Below are 14,539 nucleotides of genomic sequence, written 5' to 3'. Positions count from 1 at the left end.
GACAGAGGACAGGACCCCCACATCTGATGGAGCTGGAGTTCACGCTCATGTAGAGGGACAGAGGACAGGATCCCCGCATCTGATGGAGCTGAAGTTCACGCTCATGTAGGGGACAGAGGACATGAGGCCCCATGATGCTGGCCCCACCCCCAACCAGTCCGCAGCTGGACTTTGGGGGGAGTCTCGTCTACCTTCCGTTTCTCTGAAAGAAGGGCTGGGGGCCGACAGCAGCCCCCACCCACAGAGGAAGGCCGTCTGGGCCAGAGAGCCCAGCAGGGTGTCCTCCACAGCACCCGCCAGCCAGCCCCGTGACCGTGACCGGGGGTTCGGCCACCCTGCGTGCACGCTGGCTTCCGGAACAGTCCGAGAAGCTACACCCAGCTCATTTCGATTGGGGATGGAGAAGTTTCCGTGACTTGAACAGAAGGCAGCCTCATATTTCATCCTCTTCCACTTCCCTGAACAATGAAAACTTATTAAAAAGCCCATGAATATGTAAATGTCGCCTTAAATATGGAAATGCAAAACACAGGAGCAAACAGTATGGGTGTGAAATATTCATGCGGCGCATCTCCAGGCCGAGACAGCCTGCCTTTCCTGCCTCGACCTCAGCCAGCGTGGCCTCGGCCGCTTCCCCGGTGCCCACCGAGGCCCAGACCAGCACCGAGGTGTCCACCGTGGCTACCCCTGCAGTCCCCACAGCCCGTACACATTTCATGGTGCCCTGGTTCTGCCATCACCCAGACAGCCAGGCAGAGGGCTAGGCAGGGCAGCCAGACAAGCTCCCGGGTACTTCTGAGCCCAGCCAGGACCAGACGGGACAGCATGGGGATGGGCAAGTGCCAGGTGGGATGCTGTCTCCTGGAGGGGCCGACTGGACCACCGCACACCCCGCCTCTGATCCCGGGCTGGGCTCGCACACCCCACCCGCCCACCGGGAACTCAGTGCCCTCGGGACTGGGGGCTGAGAGCCCTGCTGGTGGCTGGCAGGGATGCAGGAGCTCACGGGCACCTGCTCCAGGGATGGCTGCTGGGGCGAAGCCAAAGGAGGGGCCCTGAGGACATGAGGCTGAGGACCCCCTCACCCCTATCTGCTACTGCCCCAGGAAGTCATGATGCATCAGGGACCTCGTCCACAGTACTGACAGAGGACGGAGTGACGAGGTCACCTCCACACAACAGACCACAGACGGCGACCACTGGGCAATGAGGGTCTGCTGCTCGGAGTATGGGCCTGGACCGGCAGCACCAGGCCGGCCTGGGAGCTGGCAGGAAGGCAGGGCCTCGGTGCCTCTGAGCCGCCGCACAGCACACACCTTAACACAGGCAGGTTCCTTCTGCTCAGGAAACGGGCATACAGGTGAGTGAGCACTAAGGGGTCATCAGCAGATTCACAGTGAGAGACACTCCTAGGGCGTGACCACTGGGGACCCCAAGGGCTACCTTCTGGGAAATGGAACTGATGGTCCCTGGGCAGCGTGAAACCACTTCCACAGCTAACCTACAGGCTAGGATCTGAACCCACCCCACAGTACCTCTTTGAAGAAAGCCTGGCAGCCAGCTTCCCCAAAGCTGATGGCGCAGCAAACCTACGGCACAGTCCTGCTCTGTCACACATGGGCGGGATCACAAGAGACCAGAACACAAGAGGCCACAGCAGTGGACTTCCGTGTAGATCTCTAATTTCGGGTTCAAATACAGCTGTGAAGATGCTTAGTCTCCTTATTCCAAAGGGCACGGTCAGTGTCCCCTGGTCTGGACGGCCACCACACACTTGCCCCGGCCCTGCCCCAGGGCACACACGAAGTTCCCCTTTCCCTCCCGAGCAACGGTGCCAAGTCCTGGCTCCAAGGCTGGCCAGCACAGCAAGGCCCCGGTGGTGTGGGAGGATGAGGGGGACCGCCCAGCCTCCCCTGCCCAGGACTGGATCCGCTCTCAAGAGGGTGGGGCCAGCATCAGGGACAGAAGTCAGACCCTGGAATCTGGGGAAGGAGAGTAGCTCCAGTGGTCCAGGTGCTGGCAGGAAGGCCATCACCAACGGGGTCCGGCCCTGCCCCTCCGGTCCACTACTGCGGGACCAGGAGCAGCAGAGGGTGGAGAAGGGCTGCTGGTCAGGAAAGTAGGAAAACAACCCCCAGGAGACAGTGCCTGAAAGATCTCCACATGCCTCAAGACCTTCCTATGTTTTCCTGCCCTGCCCCCTCAGTCTCCCTCTCTCTCTCTGTTTCCCTCTCTCCCTCTTTCATCTCTCTCTCTCTCCCTGTCTCTGTCTCCTGTCTCTCTCTCTGCCTCCCTCTCTCTCATTCATCTCCCTTTCTCCCTGTCTCTCTGTCTCTCCATCTCTGTCTCTCTCTCTGTCTCTCTCTCTCTGTCTACCTCCCTCCCTCTCCCTCTCCTTCTCCCTCTCCCTCTCTCTCTCTCTCTCTCTCCCTCTCTTTCTCTCTCTGTCTCCCTCTCTCTCCATCTCTCCCTTTCTCTCTCTCTAATTGGCCATGGAATTTATGGGCTTGGCAACAGCACTCCCACTGGGGAAGCCACAGGAGGTGGTTCTGGAAGGTGGAGCAGGAGCCAGCTGCCAAGACTGTGACGCCACCTTGTGTCCAATCTGGGCACTGCAGCAAGAGCTGGCATCCTTCAATGTGCCTCAGAGGGACCGGGGGGTCTCTCTCCTACAAGGGAGAACCCAGTGAGAGCCAGGTCCCGGCACAGGGCACAGAGGTGGCACTAGCACACCATGTCTGGGAGGCAGGCGTGAGCAGCGGCTCTGACCCTGGGCTGGCGTGTCCTCTGGACCCGAGCCCTCGGATAAAGCTCCCGTACAAAGAGTTGGCCAGGGTGACCTCACATGGCACCTCATGGGCCAGGCCACAGCCCCCGTACTCCTCCCCATGAGGAAGGACATGCAAGGGCTCAATGGAAGCTGCTGACCCACAGCAGCTCTGAACATAGGTACAGGAAGCCACAGGCCACACGACCCTCCCAGAGGACAGCGTGCTAGGCCTGCTGGCCAGAGACGAGGCATCACAGAGGCCATTTTCCAGGGCGTTTTCCACAAAATGTGGCCAGCATCCTGTAAGACTGATCTCAGAAGCCACTTCCTCCCTCATCTACTCTCTGGCCAGAAAGTAAGTATCTCCTCCCACTGAACAAACCCATGTACATGCATGTACACGTGTGTATGGCACACATGTGTGTACACATGGCACCTGTGTGTGCATGGCACGTATGTGTGTACATGTGCCCATGTATCTATGTGATGTGCATGTACATGCGCATGCGTGTGCACGTGTCTGTTCTTGTTAGGTGCCATGGAGGTGGTTCCAACTCCCAGTGACCCCACGTACAACAGAACATGAGACTGCCTGGACCTACACCATCCTCCCCACTGTTGCTACGTCTGAGCCCATCACTGCAGCCACCATGTCAATCCATCTCATTAAAAATCTTCCTCTTTTCTGCTGACCCTCTGCTTTACCAAGTATGATGTCTCTCCCCAGGGACCAGTCCCTCGGGACAACATGATCAAAGTACATGAGGCTACGTCCGACAGCCTCACCTCTCAACAACATTCTGGCTATCCTTCTTCCAAGACAGACTGGTTTGTTCTGCTGGCAGTCCATGTCACATTTAACATTCCTCACCGACACCATAATCCAAAGGCACCAATTCTTCTTTGGTCTTCCTTCTTTACTGTCTGGTTTTCCCGTGCCTATGAGGTAACTGGAAATACCATGGCTTAGGTCAGGTGCACCTCAGTCCTCCAAGTGATATTTTTTAATTTTTACACTTTAAAGAAATCTTTGCAATGAATATGTCATTTCATTTCTTGACTGCTGCTTCCATGGGTGTTGACTATGGATCCAAGTAAAATGAAATCCCTGACAACTTCAGTCTTTTTCCATTGGTCATATTGCTTACTGGTCCAATTGTGAGGATCTTATGTTTTCTTATGTTGAAGTGTAATCCACACTGAAGGCTGTAGTCTATGGTCTTCATCAGTAAGTGCTTCAAATCTTCTTCACTTTAGCAAACAAGGTTATCATCTGTGTATCGCAGGTTGTTAATGACTCCCCTCCAATCCTGATGCCGTGTTCTTCTTCATATAGTTCAGCTTCTCAGATTATCTGCTCAGCATACAGACTGAGTATAGTGAAAAGACACAACCCTGACACATAGCCCTCCTGATCTTAAACCACGCACTGTCCCCTTGTTCTGTTCAAACAACTGCCTCTTGGTCTGTGTACAGGCTCCTCACGAGCACAATTAAGTGCTCTAGAGTTCCCATTTTTTGCAATGTTATCTATAATTTGTTATGATCCAGACAGTCAAATGCCTTTGCGTAGCCAATGAAATACAAGTAAACATCTTTCTGGTATTCCCCGCTTTCAGCCAAGGTCCACCTGACACCAGTGATGATACCGCTTGTGCCATGTTTTCTTCTGAGTCTGGCTTCAATTTACGGCAGCCCCTGTCGATGTACTGTTGCTACTGTTTCTTTAATCATCTTCAGCAAAATCTTAATTGCGTACGATATTATTCAATAATTTCTACTATTTGTCAGATCCTCTTTCTTTGGAATGGGCACAATTATCAATCTCTTCCAGTCAGTTGGCCAGGTAGCTGTCTTATAAATTTCTTGGCATAGGCAAGCCAGCATTTCCAGCATCCATCCACTTGTTGAAACACCTGAATGGGTTTGCTCTCAATACCTGGACCTTTGTTTGTCACCAATGCCATCACTGAAGCCTGCACTTCTTTCTTGAGTATTGTCAGCTCTTAAAGTGTGTATGTTGTTGTTGTTATGTACCGTTGAGTCAGACCCAACTCATAGCGACCCCTCCTTGGGTTTCCAAGGCAGTATCACTAGGGAAGTAGATTGCCCCATCTTCCTTCCGAGGAGTGGCTGGTGTGTTTGAACCACCAGCCTTCTGATTAGCAGTCAAGTGCCTTAGGCACTATGCTACCAGAGCTCCTAAAGTATGTATAGGTGTGTCTATATATGTATATATACATATACACTATGTATGTGGATATATGTACATAGCTATGCCTGTGTGTATATGAATGAATGTGTGCATAGACATGCATGTAAATGTGTCGGGTGCATAGACATGCATGTAAATGTGTAGGTATGTGTGTGTGACTGCACACACACACACCCTTATCAGAATTCCTCCCTAAGGATAGTCACCATATCTACGTATATGTGGACACGTGTCTGTGCATATACGTGCATGCATGTATATGATATATACGTATATGTTTGAGTCTGAATGTGCACATGCGCACACACATACACACCCGTCTGAATTCCTCCCTGAGGATAGTCACCGCATTTATGTAAATGTGGATGTGTATGTATGCATATGTATGTGTGTGTATGCGATGTATATATTCATGTGTATGTCTGCACACACACACACCCCTATCTGAAATCCTCCCTGAGGACAATCACCACATCTATGTATATGTCTCTGTGTGTACATATGTGTGCATGTATGTATATGATTTATAAGTCTGTGTGTGCATATGTGTGCATGTATGTGTATGATGTGTCTGTGTGTGTTGTTTGCACACGTGCACACACAAACATCCCATCTGCATTCCTCCCTGAGGACTTTCACCACATCTGTGTATATGTGGATATGTGTGCATGCATGTGTGCATGCATGTATATGATGTACATGTATATGTGTGTGTCTGCACACACACACACACCATCTGAATTCCTCCCTGAGAAAAGTCACTGCATCGATGTATATGTGGGCATGTGTGTGCATATGTGTGCATGCATGTGTGTGACATGCATGTATATGTGTGTGTCTGCGTACACACACACATCTATCTGAATTCCTCCCTGAGGATAGTCACATCTATGTAGATGTGGACGTGTGTGTATGCATATGTGTGTGCATATATATGATGTATATATGTATATATGTATATGTGTCTGTACACACGCATCTCTCTGAATTCCTTCCTAAGAACAGCCACCACATCTTATCCACCTTCACACCGTGGTCCCAGCTCACTAGGATCCCCACGGAGACTCAGTTCACAAGTGAAGTTAATGTGCCCACACACACCTGCACACTCAGACAGGCCATGTGTATAAGGAGAGACAGAGAAACAGAGAGGGAGAGAAACAGCAGCAGAGCTGAACTGTGGCCATAGGTCTGTCCATGTGGAAGCCAGTGACTACTATAATATGAATTTAAATTAAGCTAAAAACATAGCTTCCCAGTCACACTGGCCACATTCCTTGGAAGCCACACAAGCCACAGCCACTGCACTGAGGAGCAGGGACACAGAGACCACCCCCCATTGCCAGACACCACAGAGAGTGCTGGCACATGGTCACAGCCAAGGAAGTGTGATGCAGGGTCACATGTGTCAGAGCACACACAGATGCCAAGGAGCAGGAGACAGTCAGTGCAGGTGTGAACATCGCTGTGCCCCGGTCACAGGTGGGTGATCTGAGGCTCAAGCCAGCAGGGTTCTCCTGAGCTCCTGCGGCCAGTGACCGGTGGGTATGCCAGCACACCTCTCAGGTGAGGACCTGACAGTCCCCGGCACCATTGTGTTCCTGCGTCCCAGAAAGCAGGAGGCCAACAGGCTCCGTCCTCAGCCCTCAATGGGGCCCCAAACCTCCAAGGGGATGGAAGATCAGAGACACTGCAGGCAGGGGCTCAGTCCGAAGAAGCCACCCCGATCTGGTACCACCATAAGCCACATAATGCTCACGTAATCACGGGGCCAGTGCATCTCCACCTGGAGCCACATCCCGGAGGATGCCACTGGGAAACACACAATGACAGCCTTTAGACACGGCCTGCCAGCTCCCACTTAGGTGACAGGCCAAGAGCTGAGGGGACAGGGCAGGCCTCAGGCCACCCCACGGTAGTCCCAGCCTGCCCTCTGAGCTGCAGCCTAGTGGGCCCTTAGGTAGGAAGCTGACAGCATCCAATGAGACGGGCCAGGGAGCAATGAGAGCCTGGAACTCAGCCGAAGGCAGCACTAGCAAGGGCCCTGCTCTCCCCAGGGAGACGAGGGCTCTGTGGGGGCTTCCGGGTCCCCCTGCAGCACAGGTGTCATGGCAAAGGAATGAGTGGGATTCTGGGTCAGACTCAAGGTAAACACCACAGTACACCCCCAGGCTCTCCTGGGGGCCGTGGTGGTTCTGTGGTGGAATGCTCACCTCCCATGCAGGAGACCCGGGTTCAACCCCCAGCCCGTCCACCTCAGGCGTAGCCACCACCCGTCTGTCAGTGGAGGCCTGCATGTGGCGGGAGGCTGAACAGACTTCAGCAGAGCCTCCACACTGAGAGCAGGATGAAAGGCCTGGCAACTTACTTTTGAAAATCAGCCCTGAAAACCCTCTGGATCACAACGGTCCAACCTGCCTGTGAAGATGGGGCTGGTGCAGGAGCAGGCGGCATGTCGTCCCATTGGACACGAGGTCACCACACGTCAGGCCGACTCAACAGCCGTGATCATGGGGCTGGTGCAGGAGCAGTCAGGGTGTCGTCCCATTGGACTTGAGGTCACCACGTGTCAGGCCAACTCAACAGCCATGAAGATGGGGCTGGTGCAGGAGCAGGTGGCATGTCATCCCATTGGACACGAGGTCACCACACGTCAGGCCGACTCAACAGCCGTGATCATGGGGCTGGTGCAGGAGAGGGCAATGTGTCATCCCATTGGACATGAGGTCACGATGTGTCAGGCCAATTCAACAGCTGTGAGGACAGTCACCAAGAGAAAGCATCTCCAGCCCTGTGGAGCCTGGGAAACCAGTGCCCTCAACTGCCTCGGACGCCCACCTCCTCAACACCTCAGAGAACAACCAAGATGCTGGCATCAGTGACGGCACTTAAGAGCCCCGGTGCTCCGGGTACCAAGCAGCAGCCACATACATGCTCCAGACAGGATGCATTCCATGCTCACCACACCCATGGGTGAGAGCAGCACCGTGACAGGCACGGAGAAGGCAATAATCATCCAAGGACAGTGGGCACGAGCCACAGACACGACAGCCAGCCTCTGAGCCAGGACAGCACCTGAAGCCACCACTGCGGTACTTCAGGCCTAGCACAGCAAGCATCCAGGTACACAGAAGCAGGTCCCCGTCACCATGAATCTGCCCTGCCTGTCACAGCCTTGCTGGCCTCTTCATGGCTCAAGTGCCATGATTCATGCGGCCACAGCCTCACAGAGACAGGGGCCTGGTTACACTCCAAGAGAGCAGGAGGATGGCCTGGAAGCTGCGGGGAGGAGCCACGTGGGGAATTAGGCCCCAACTCGTGCACCACACAATCCGCAGCCTATATAACTATGAGACCAGAAGAACTAGATGGTGCCCAGCTACCACTGTCAACCACTCAGATGGGGATCTATGTAGGAGATCCTGGATAGAGAAGGAGAATAATGTGGAACAAAACTCAAAATCATTTGGGAAAAAAAAGCGGGGGGGACCAGGTTTGCTGGTCTGATAGAGCCTAGTGGAACCCCTAAGACTATGGCCCCTAGCTGCCCTTCAGGTCTGAAATTGAACCACACCTGTGGCTTCCAGCCAAACAAAAGATAGGCATAGGAGTTAAACATTTACACTAGGTAGATACGCTCCTCGGAGAGAACAATCATGGGAGAAAGAAGGGCTGTGTATGCACAGGGAGACAGCTCAAGGGGCAGGGGTGCATGGAGGGAAGGACACAGGGAAGAGGTAACTATCAGGAGGAAGTGGGAAAGGAGCTATTACATTGGGGTAAATTGTAGTCCATGTCATGAGACAAAGTGTATGTGACCTGTTGTATGGAAAGTGAATTTGCTCTGTAAATTTTCACCCAAATCACAACTTAAAAAAAAAAAAAGAGCTTGTAACACTCACCCAAGCAGGACAGAGGCCAGGCCAAGGGCCAGAGAGGCGTGCCTGCAGGCATAGCTGAGGGGAGGCTGTCCTGACCGAAGAACCGTCCACTGAGTGCTCCTGAACCTGAATTGTAACCTGTTACTTCCCTAACAAGCCCCACAACTGTCCTATGGTCTGTGAGTTCTGTGTGGCTGTCGCAATGAACTACCAAACCCAGCAGAGGAACAGAGTGCCGCAGGAGGGGAGGCTGGCGACAAAACTGGTGGAAAGGTTGACGGGTGACGGCATGTCTGCCCTCGGAGGAACTAGCCTGGGGATACTCTCTCCCCTCGTGAAGTCAGAGGAGATCAGACACCCCCACACACACCCACACACACACACCATGAGTGGAGGCAAGTCAACAGTGGGCGTGACTGCTCAACGTCTGCCTGAGGACCGGCACTGTCTTTCTTCTCCTAGAAGCAGGTTAATAAATTGGTGGGCGTGCAACATTTGTGGAGGACCTTCCAAAAGGTCCATCTGGACCTTCCAAAGGCCAAACCCCTCAAAATATGCACACCGCTCCCTCAACCATTCCACAGCTCATTCTATAGACACAGAGGACAAAGTGCTTGCAACAAAAACCCTATTGCTTATGACAGCAAATTACTGGGAGAAGACACCCACACCCAGCACTGGGCTAAGAGGTTAGAGCGGCCACAGAACGCTCCGCCAGTATTAGGTGTCGTCAAGTCAGTTCCGGCCCACGGCGGCCCTCGGTCAACAGCATGAAAGCCTGCCCAGCCCTGCAGCAGCCTCACAGCTGGTGACGTTTGAGCCCACTGATGCAGCCGCTGTGTCAATCCATCTCGTTGAAGGTTTCCTCTTTTTCAAGGACCTCCACTCTACCAAGCATGATGTCCATCTCCAGGGACTGGTCCCTCCTGCTATCATGGCCAAAGGAGGTCAGACAAAGTCTCAAACACACTCCCTTCCAAGAAGCATTCTGGTCATACTTTTTCCAAAGACAGGTTTGCTCATTCCTCGAGCAGTCCACGGTACGCTGAATATTCTTCACCGGCACCACAATGCAAACCATCGGTTCTCATGCAGTCTTCTTTCTTCATTGTCCAGCTCTCATACACGTATGAGGCAACTGAAAAGACCATGGCTTGGGTCAGGCACACCTTAGACTTCAAAGCGACGTCTTGGCTCTTTTACACTTCAAAGAGGTTTTTTTTTTTCAGATTTACCCAATGCAATAAGTGGTCTGGTTTCTTGACTGCTGCTTCCATTGGTGTTGATTGTGGATCTGAGTAAAATGAAGTCCCTGACAACTTCAATCTTTCCTCCATGTATTGTGATGTTGCTTATTGGTCCAGCCCTGTGGAGTGTTTTTTTGATTACATACTGAAGACTGTAGTCTTTGCTCTTCATCAGTAAGTGTTTCAAGTCATCTTCACTCTCAGCAAACAAGATGTGTCATGGTACAACAGCATGGCAGTGGTGTGAATGCCTGGCAGGGTACCAGGCCACGTTGGAGTGTCCCACGAGCAACACCTGCCTCTTCTCTGCACCCATCCTAGCGTTCAGGCTTTCCTGGTTTATGTGCCCTGGGCTGGGATCAGAGGCGGTGGGACACGCCAGCCCTGAGCACACTAATGGGTGGGTCTTCACCCTTCTGCCTGGCTGCCCCAGGTCCTTACAAGTGCATGGCATCCAGGACAAACAGCCTGTTCACTCCTCCCGAGAACTCTCTGAGAGGGAGGGGAAACAGGCTGGGGGTGTTACTTCTGCCCAGCACTGAAGGTCCACTGCCCGGTCAGGCCTCGGTGACAGATAAGCACTCGTACATATGGGAGCCCACTAGTCACTCCCACCTCCAAATGGGCCTCTGTGGCCAGAGGTCTTGCCCCTCCAGCTGGCATTTGTTCAGGTTCCCTGTGTCCAAGCCAGCAGCCCTGGCCCCTGAGGTCTGTCCCTGCCTCCCCACCCTGCACACAGCTGCTGCGTCCCTCCCTCTGCCACTCCCAAGATGCAGCCCTACACAGCACAGTGACCTTCAGGGAGCTTAGGACCCACAACAGCAAGTCCAACCACGCACAGCAGGGCACAGACTCCCCCACAAGCAGGACAGAGTCACCCAATGTTAGTCGCATTAACCCCTAGGCCCTCAAACCCTGAAGGCCCCAACAAATCCATTCCCTCCACTTCCCGTGCACCAGGACCCTGCCACAGAGGTGCCCGGCCCCTGATGGACACTGTGTGTACCAAGACCCTGCCACGGAGGTGCCCGGCCCGGCCCCCTGAGGAACACTGTGTGCACCAGGACCCTGCCACGGAGGCGCACTGCCCGGCCCCTGAGAGAAACTGTGTGCACCAGGACCCTGCCACGGAGGCACGCTGCCCAGCCCCTGAGGGACACTGTGTGCCTGGCTGCCGGCCAGAGCAGTTCCAGAAAGAGCCCAGCTTCTGGGCAGGGGGAAACCACAGACAAGGTTCTTCCCCCTCCATCATTGATCCTGTTTCAAATTCACAGTCAAGCGGAGAGCACTGCCCAGCCAAACACCGGAGCTTCCGTTTCAGACCCCCCATCACACCCATTTCATCTGACAGGGCTTTGAACACAAGTGGCAACCTTCCCCGTTTGAGGTTTGAAATAAGCTGATGTGCATGTGGCCAACACAACCCGGTGCCTCTGAAAGCCAATTTTTAAAGCAACATCGGCCCCCAAATCTGAAAACCTCCCTTCTGGCTGCTAGTCAGTTACTAAAGGGCCACTTCCTCCAGACACTCACGGACCCAGCTGAGGCCAATGAGACGCAAGGGGCACTGGCTGACCTTGGGGGTCCTGGAAACGTCCAAGAGACAGATGACTCCCTCCGCCCCAGCCCCGAGAGGCCCCACCTAAGCAGCAGCCCCCAGGCATGCCAAGGGCGGTGGAAAGGGGCCCAGACGGGGTTCTGGGGCTGCAAAGAACAAACCCCTCACGGCTAACGCCGGTTAGGGGACCTGATTGTAGCCAAAGGCATCCTGGCTGCCCTACTGCTCCTACAGGCCTTCCCTGAGTGTGCAGGCGTAACACACACACACATTCACAAACACACTCACACGTACTCACAGACACACACACTCACACGCACACACACATGCTCACAGACACACACTCACACGCACACACATGCTCACAGACACACACATTCATACATACACAGACACATGCTCACAGACACACATATACACACACTCACAGACACAAACACACACACACACACACATACACACTCATACACCCAGACACACAGACATACACACTCGGAGATACACACACAGAGACAAATAGACACAGATATCACATACACAAACATACTCACAGACATGTGGACACACAGATATTCACATATGCAGACACACTCACAGACATACACAGAGACACACACCCCATACTCTCTCTTAGACACACATACACTCACTCACACCCTCACATACAAACACTGCAACCCCAGCGTCCTGATTCACACACTGAGTAGCAGTCAGAGCCTCACATGGGCTGGAAACATGGAAGCGGCCCTGCTCTGAGCATCCAATCTTTCTCAGAGAGACCAGGGACCCAGAACGGCTCCCAGGCTCCCTGGTGGTGGCTCCACACGCACTGAGAAGCATAGCAAGATGTGGCCGCAGGTGTGTGCCCACCACGTGGCAGCCGTGTACAGCCACCCCTGCCCTCCCAGTGGGCTCGCACACCCTCCCAGCCCCAACGGGCCCAGCCCCAGGAGGCTCCTGCTCCTGTGGAATCCAGCACATGGCTCCCGGGCCCAGGGCAGAGCCACGGCTCCCACTCCCGTCACATTTCCAAGCCGCACCCCCCTCCGAGACCCACCTGCTGGTGATGGCGCTGTTTTTGTCCTTCAGAGCAAGCTCTCTCTGCTGCAGCTCCACCACAAACCGGGAGAGGTCTTCTGGGGTCCTGGAGCAGAGAGAAGGCATGGTCAGCACAGCCGGGCCTGGAGTGGGCCTCGTTCTCCACCCCAATGGAGAGCCAGAGGGCTGCGAGCCTGGGGAAGGGCAGGCAGGCAACACAGCCAAGAGGCCACAGTCTTGGCTTCAACGAGACCTGTGTCCAAACCTCGCCTGCCACAGCATTTAACACAGGGCCAATTACTTCCATAAGCCTCAGTTTTCTGTCACCTGGAAACATAGGGGTGGGACACAGGCAGGCCTTATCTTACTGCACCTGGCAGATTCTGCATTATCATAAATGGAAAGCTTACGACAACCATGCGTCGGGCAAGTCTCTCGGAGCCGTTTTTCCAACAGCACATGGTCACTCTGTCTCTGGGCCCGAGGCTGGTCGTTCTCACAGTGCAAACTTTTTCATCACGCGATTGCACACTTCACACTGTACACTTAATGTATATGAGTTCACCACCATTGGACATCGTTGTTGCTAGGTACCGTCAAGTCGGCTCTGACTCATAGCGACCCTACGTGTACAGAACGGAACGCTGCCGGTCCTGCACCAGCCTCACGACCCCTCAGCCCACAGCTGCAGCCATTTTCTCGGTGTATGTAATATATACAATTACATGTATTGTAATTGTACAGGCACTGGAAAGCAAAACACGTGTGACTCGCTTGGCTGTGACGTCCGCTTCACTGCGGAGGTCTGGACCAGATCCCACGCTGTCTCCCAGGTGGGCCTGTACAGACCAGTGTCGCAAGGGAGGAGAAGAGTGTGGAGGGGCACCCCGAGGGCCTGGCACAGGGGAGACGCTCAGCCAAGCTCAGCCCCCCCTCGCTGCTCAAAGCGCCCACAGAACACAGGAGCGGCCACAGACCCCACGGAGAGCGCCTTCTCGGCTCCGCCTCAGGGCAGCGCCATTCTGATGGCTTCCGTTCAGTAAACGAGGAAACTGAGCCTCGGAGAAGCTAAATGGTGGGCCAGGTCCACGCAGCTCCCATGTGGCAGCTGAGCTCAGCGTGGCGCCCAGAGAGCAGCCATGAGCAGCCAGGGGGCACTCGCAGACATGCCACGACCCCCCAGCAAGTCTGTGAGCATGGAGCGCCAGGCCACATGTGGGCTCCCGCAGGGCCAGCCCTGAGTCTCACCTGTCCCCACACTCCTGAGGGCCAGCACCAAGTGTGGATCTGGGTCACAGAGCGGGAAAGTGGTTCCAGGTCCTCCCGGGACCCTGCTCCCTCCCCAAGAACGGGTGGCCCTCCACACTGCGTCGCCACCTAGGGGCAGGTCGCAGCATGTGTCAGTTGCATTTGCCCCCCAGGGTGCGAAGCCAAGGTGAGGTCGGCCGTGGGATCAGTGCACCACAGTCCACAGGGGATCTGGGTCACAGCCACAGTTCCACGCCACCCTTCAGACCATGCGACTGCTCAGAATCAGACTGCAAGCCGTGGGGCACGCAGGGCCCACTCCCAGACTCCAGGGGGTCTGAGCTAACACAGACGGCTGCAGCCCAGCTCCCACTGCTGCCCGCTGCTGCCCGACTCCCTCTCCCGACCCGCTCCCACCCTGACTCCCACTCCCACCCCGCTCCTGCCCCAACTCCTGCTCCCGCCCCCACCCCGACTCCCGTTCCTGCCCCACTCCTGCTCCAACTCCTGCTCCCACCCTGACTCCCGCTCCCGCCCCTCCCCGACTCCTGTTCCTGCCCCAACTCCTGCTCCCTCCCTGAC

At 54.7% G+C, this 14,539-nt stretch overlaps 1 protein-coding gene across 1 annotated transcript in view; it reads right to left on the bottom strand.

The window, feature by feature from the left end:
- Positions 1–14,539, bottom strand: part of MAD1L1 (mitotic arrest deficient 1 like 1) — a 370,401-nt gene that overhangs the window by 272,003 nt on the left and 83,859 nt on the right. Inside the window, exon 9 of the mRNA XM_007941221.1 lies at positions 12,729–12,815. Within this exon, the coding sequence (XP_007939412.1) occupies positions 12,729–12,815 (87 nt within the window). The remainder of the gene's footprint in view (positions 1–12,728; positions 12,816–14,539) is intronic.

This window comes from Orycteropus afer, unplaced genomic scaffold (assembly GCF_000298275.1).
Source record: "Orycteropus afer afer isolate SDZICR_OR568_19922 unplaced genomic scaffold, OryAfe1.0 scaffold00006, whole genome shotgun sequence".
NCBI lineage: Eukaryota > Metazoa > Chordata > Mammalia > Tubulidentata > Orycteropodidae > Orycteropus > Orycteropus afer.
This window is presented reverse-complemented; position numbering and strand designations above follow the sequence as displayed.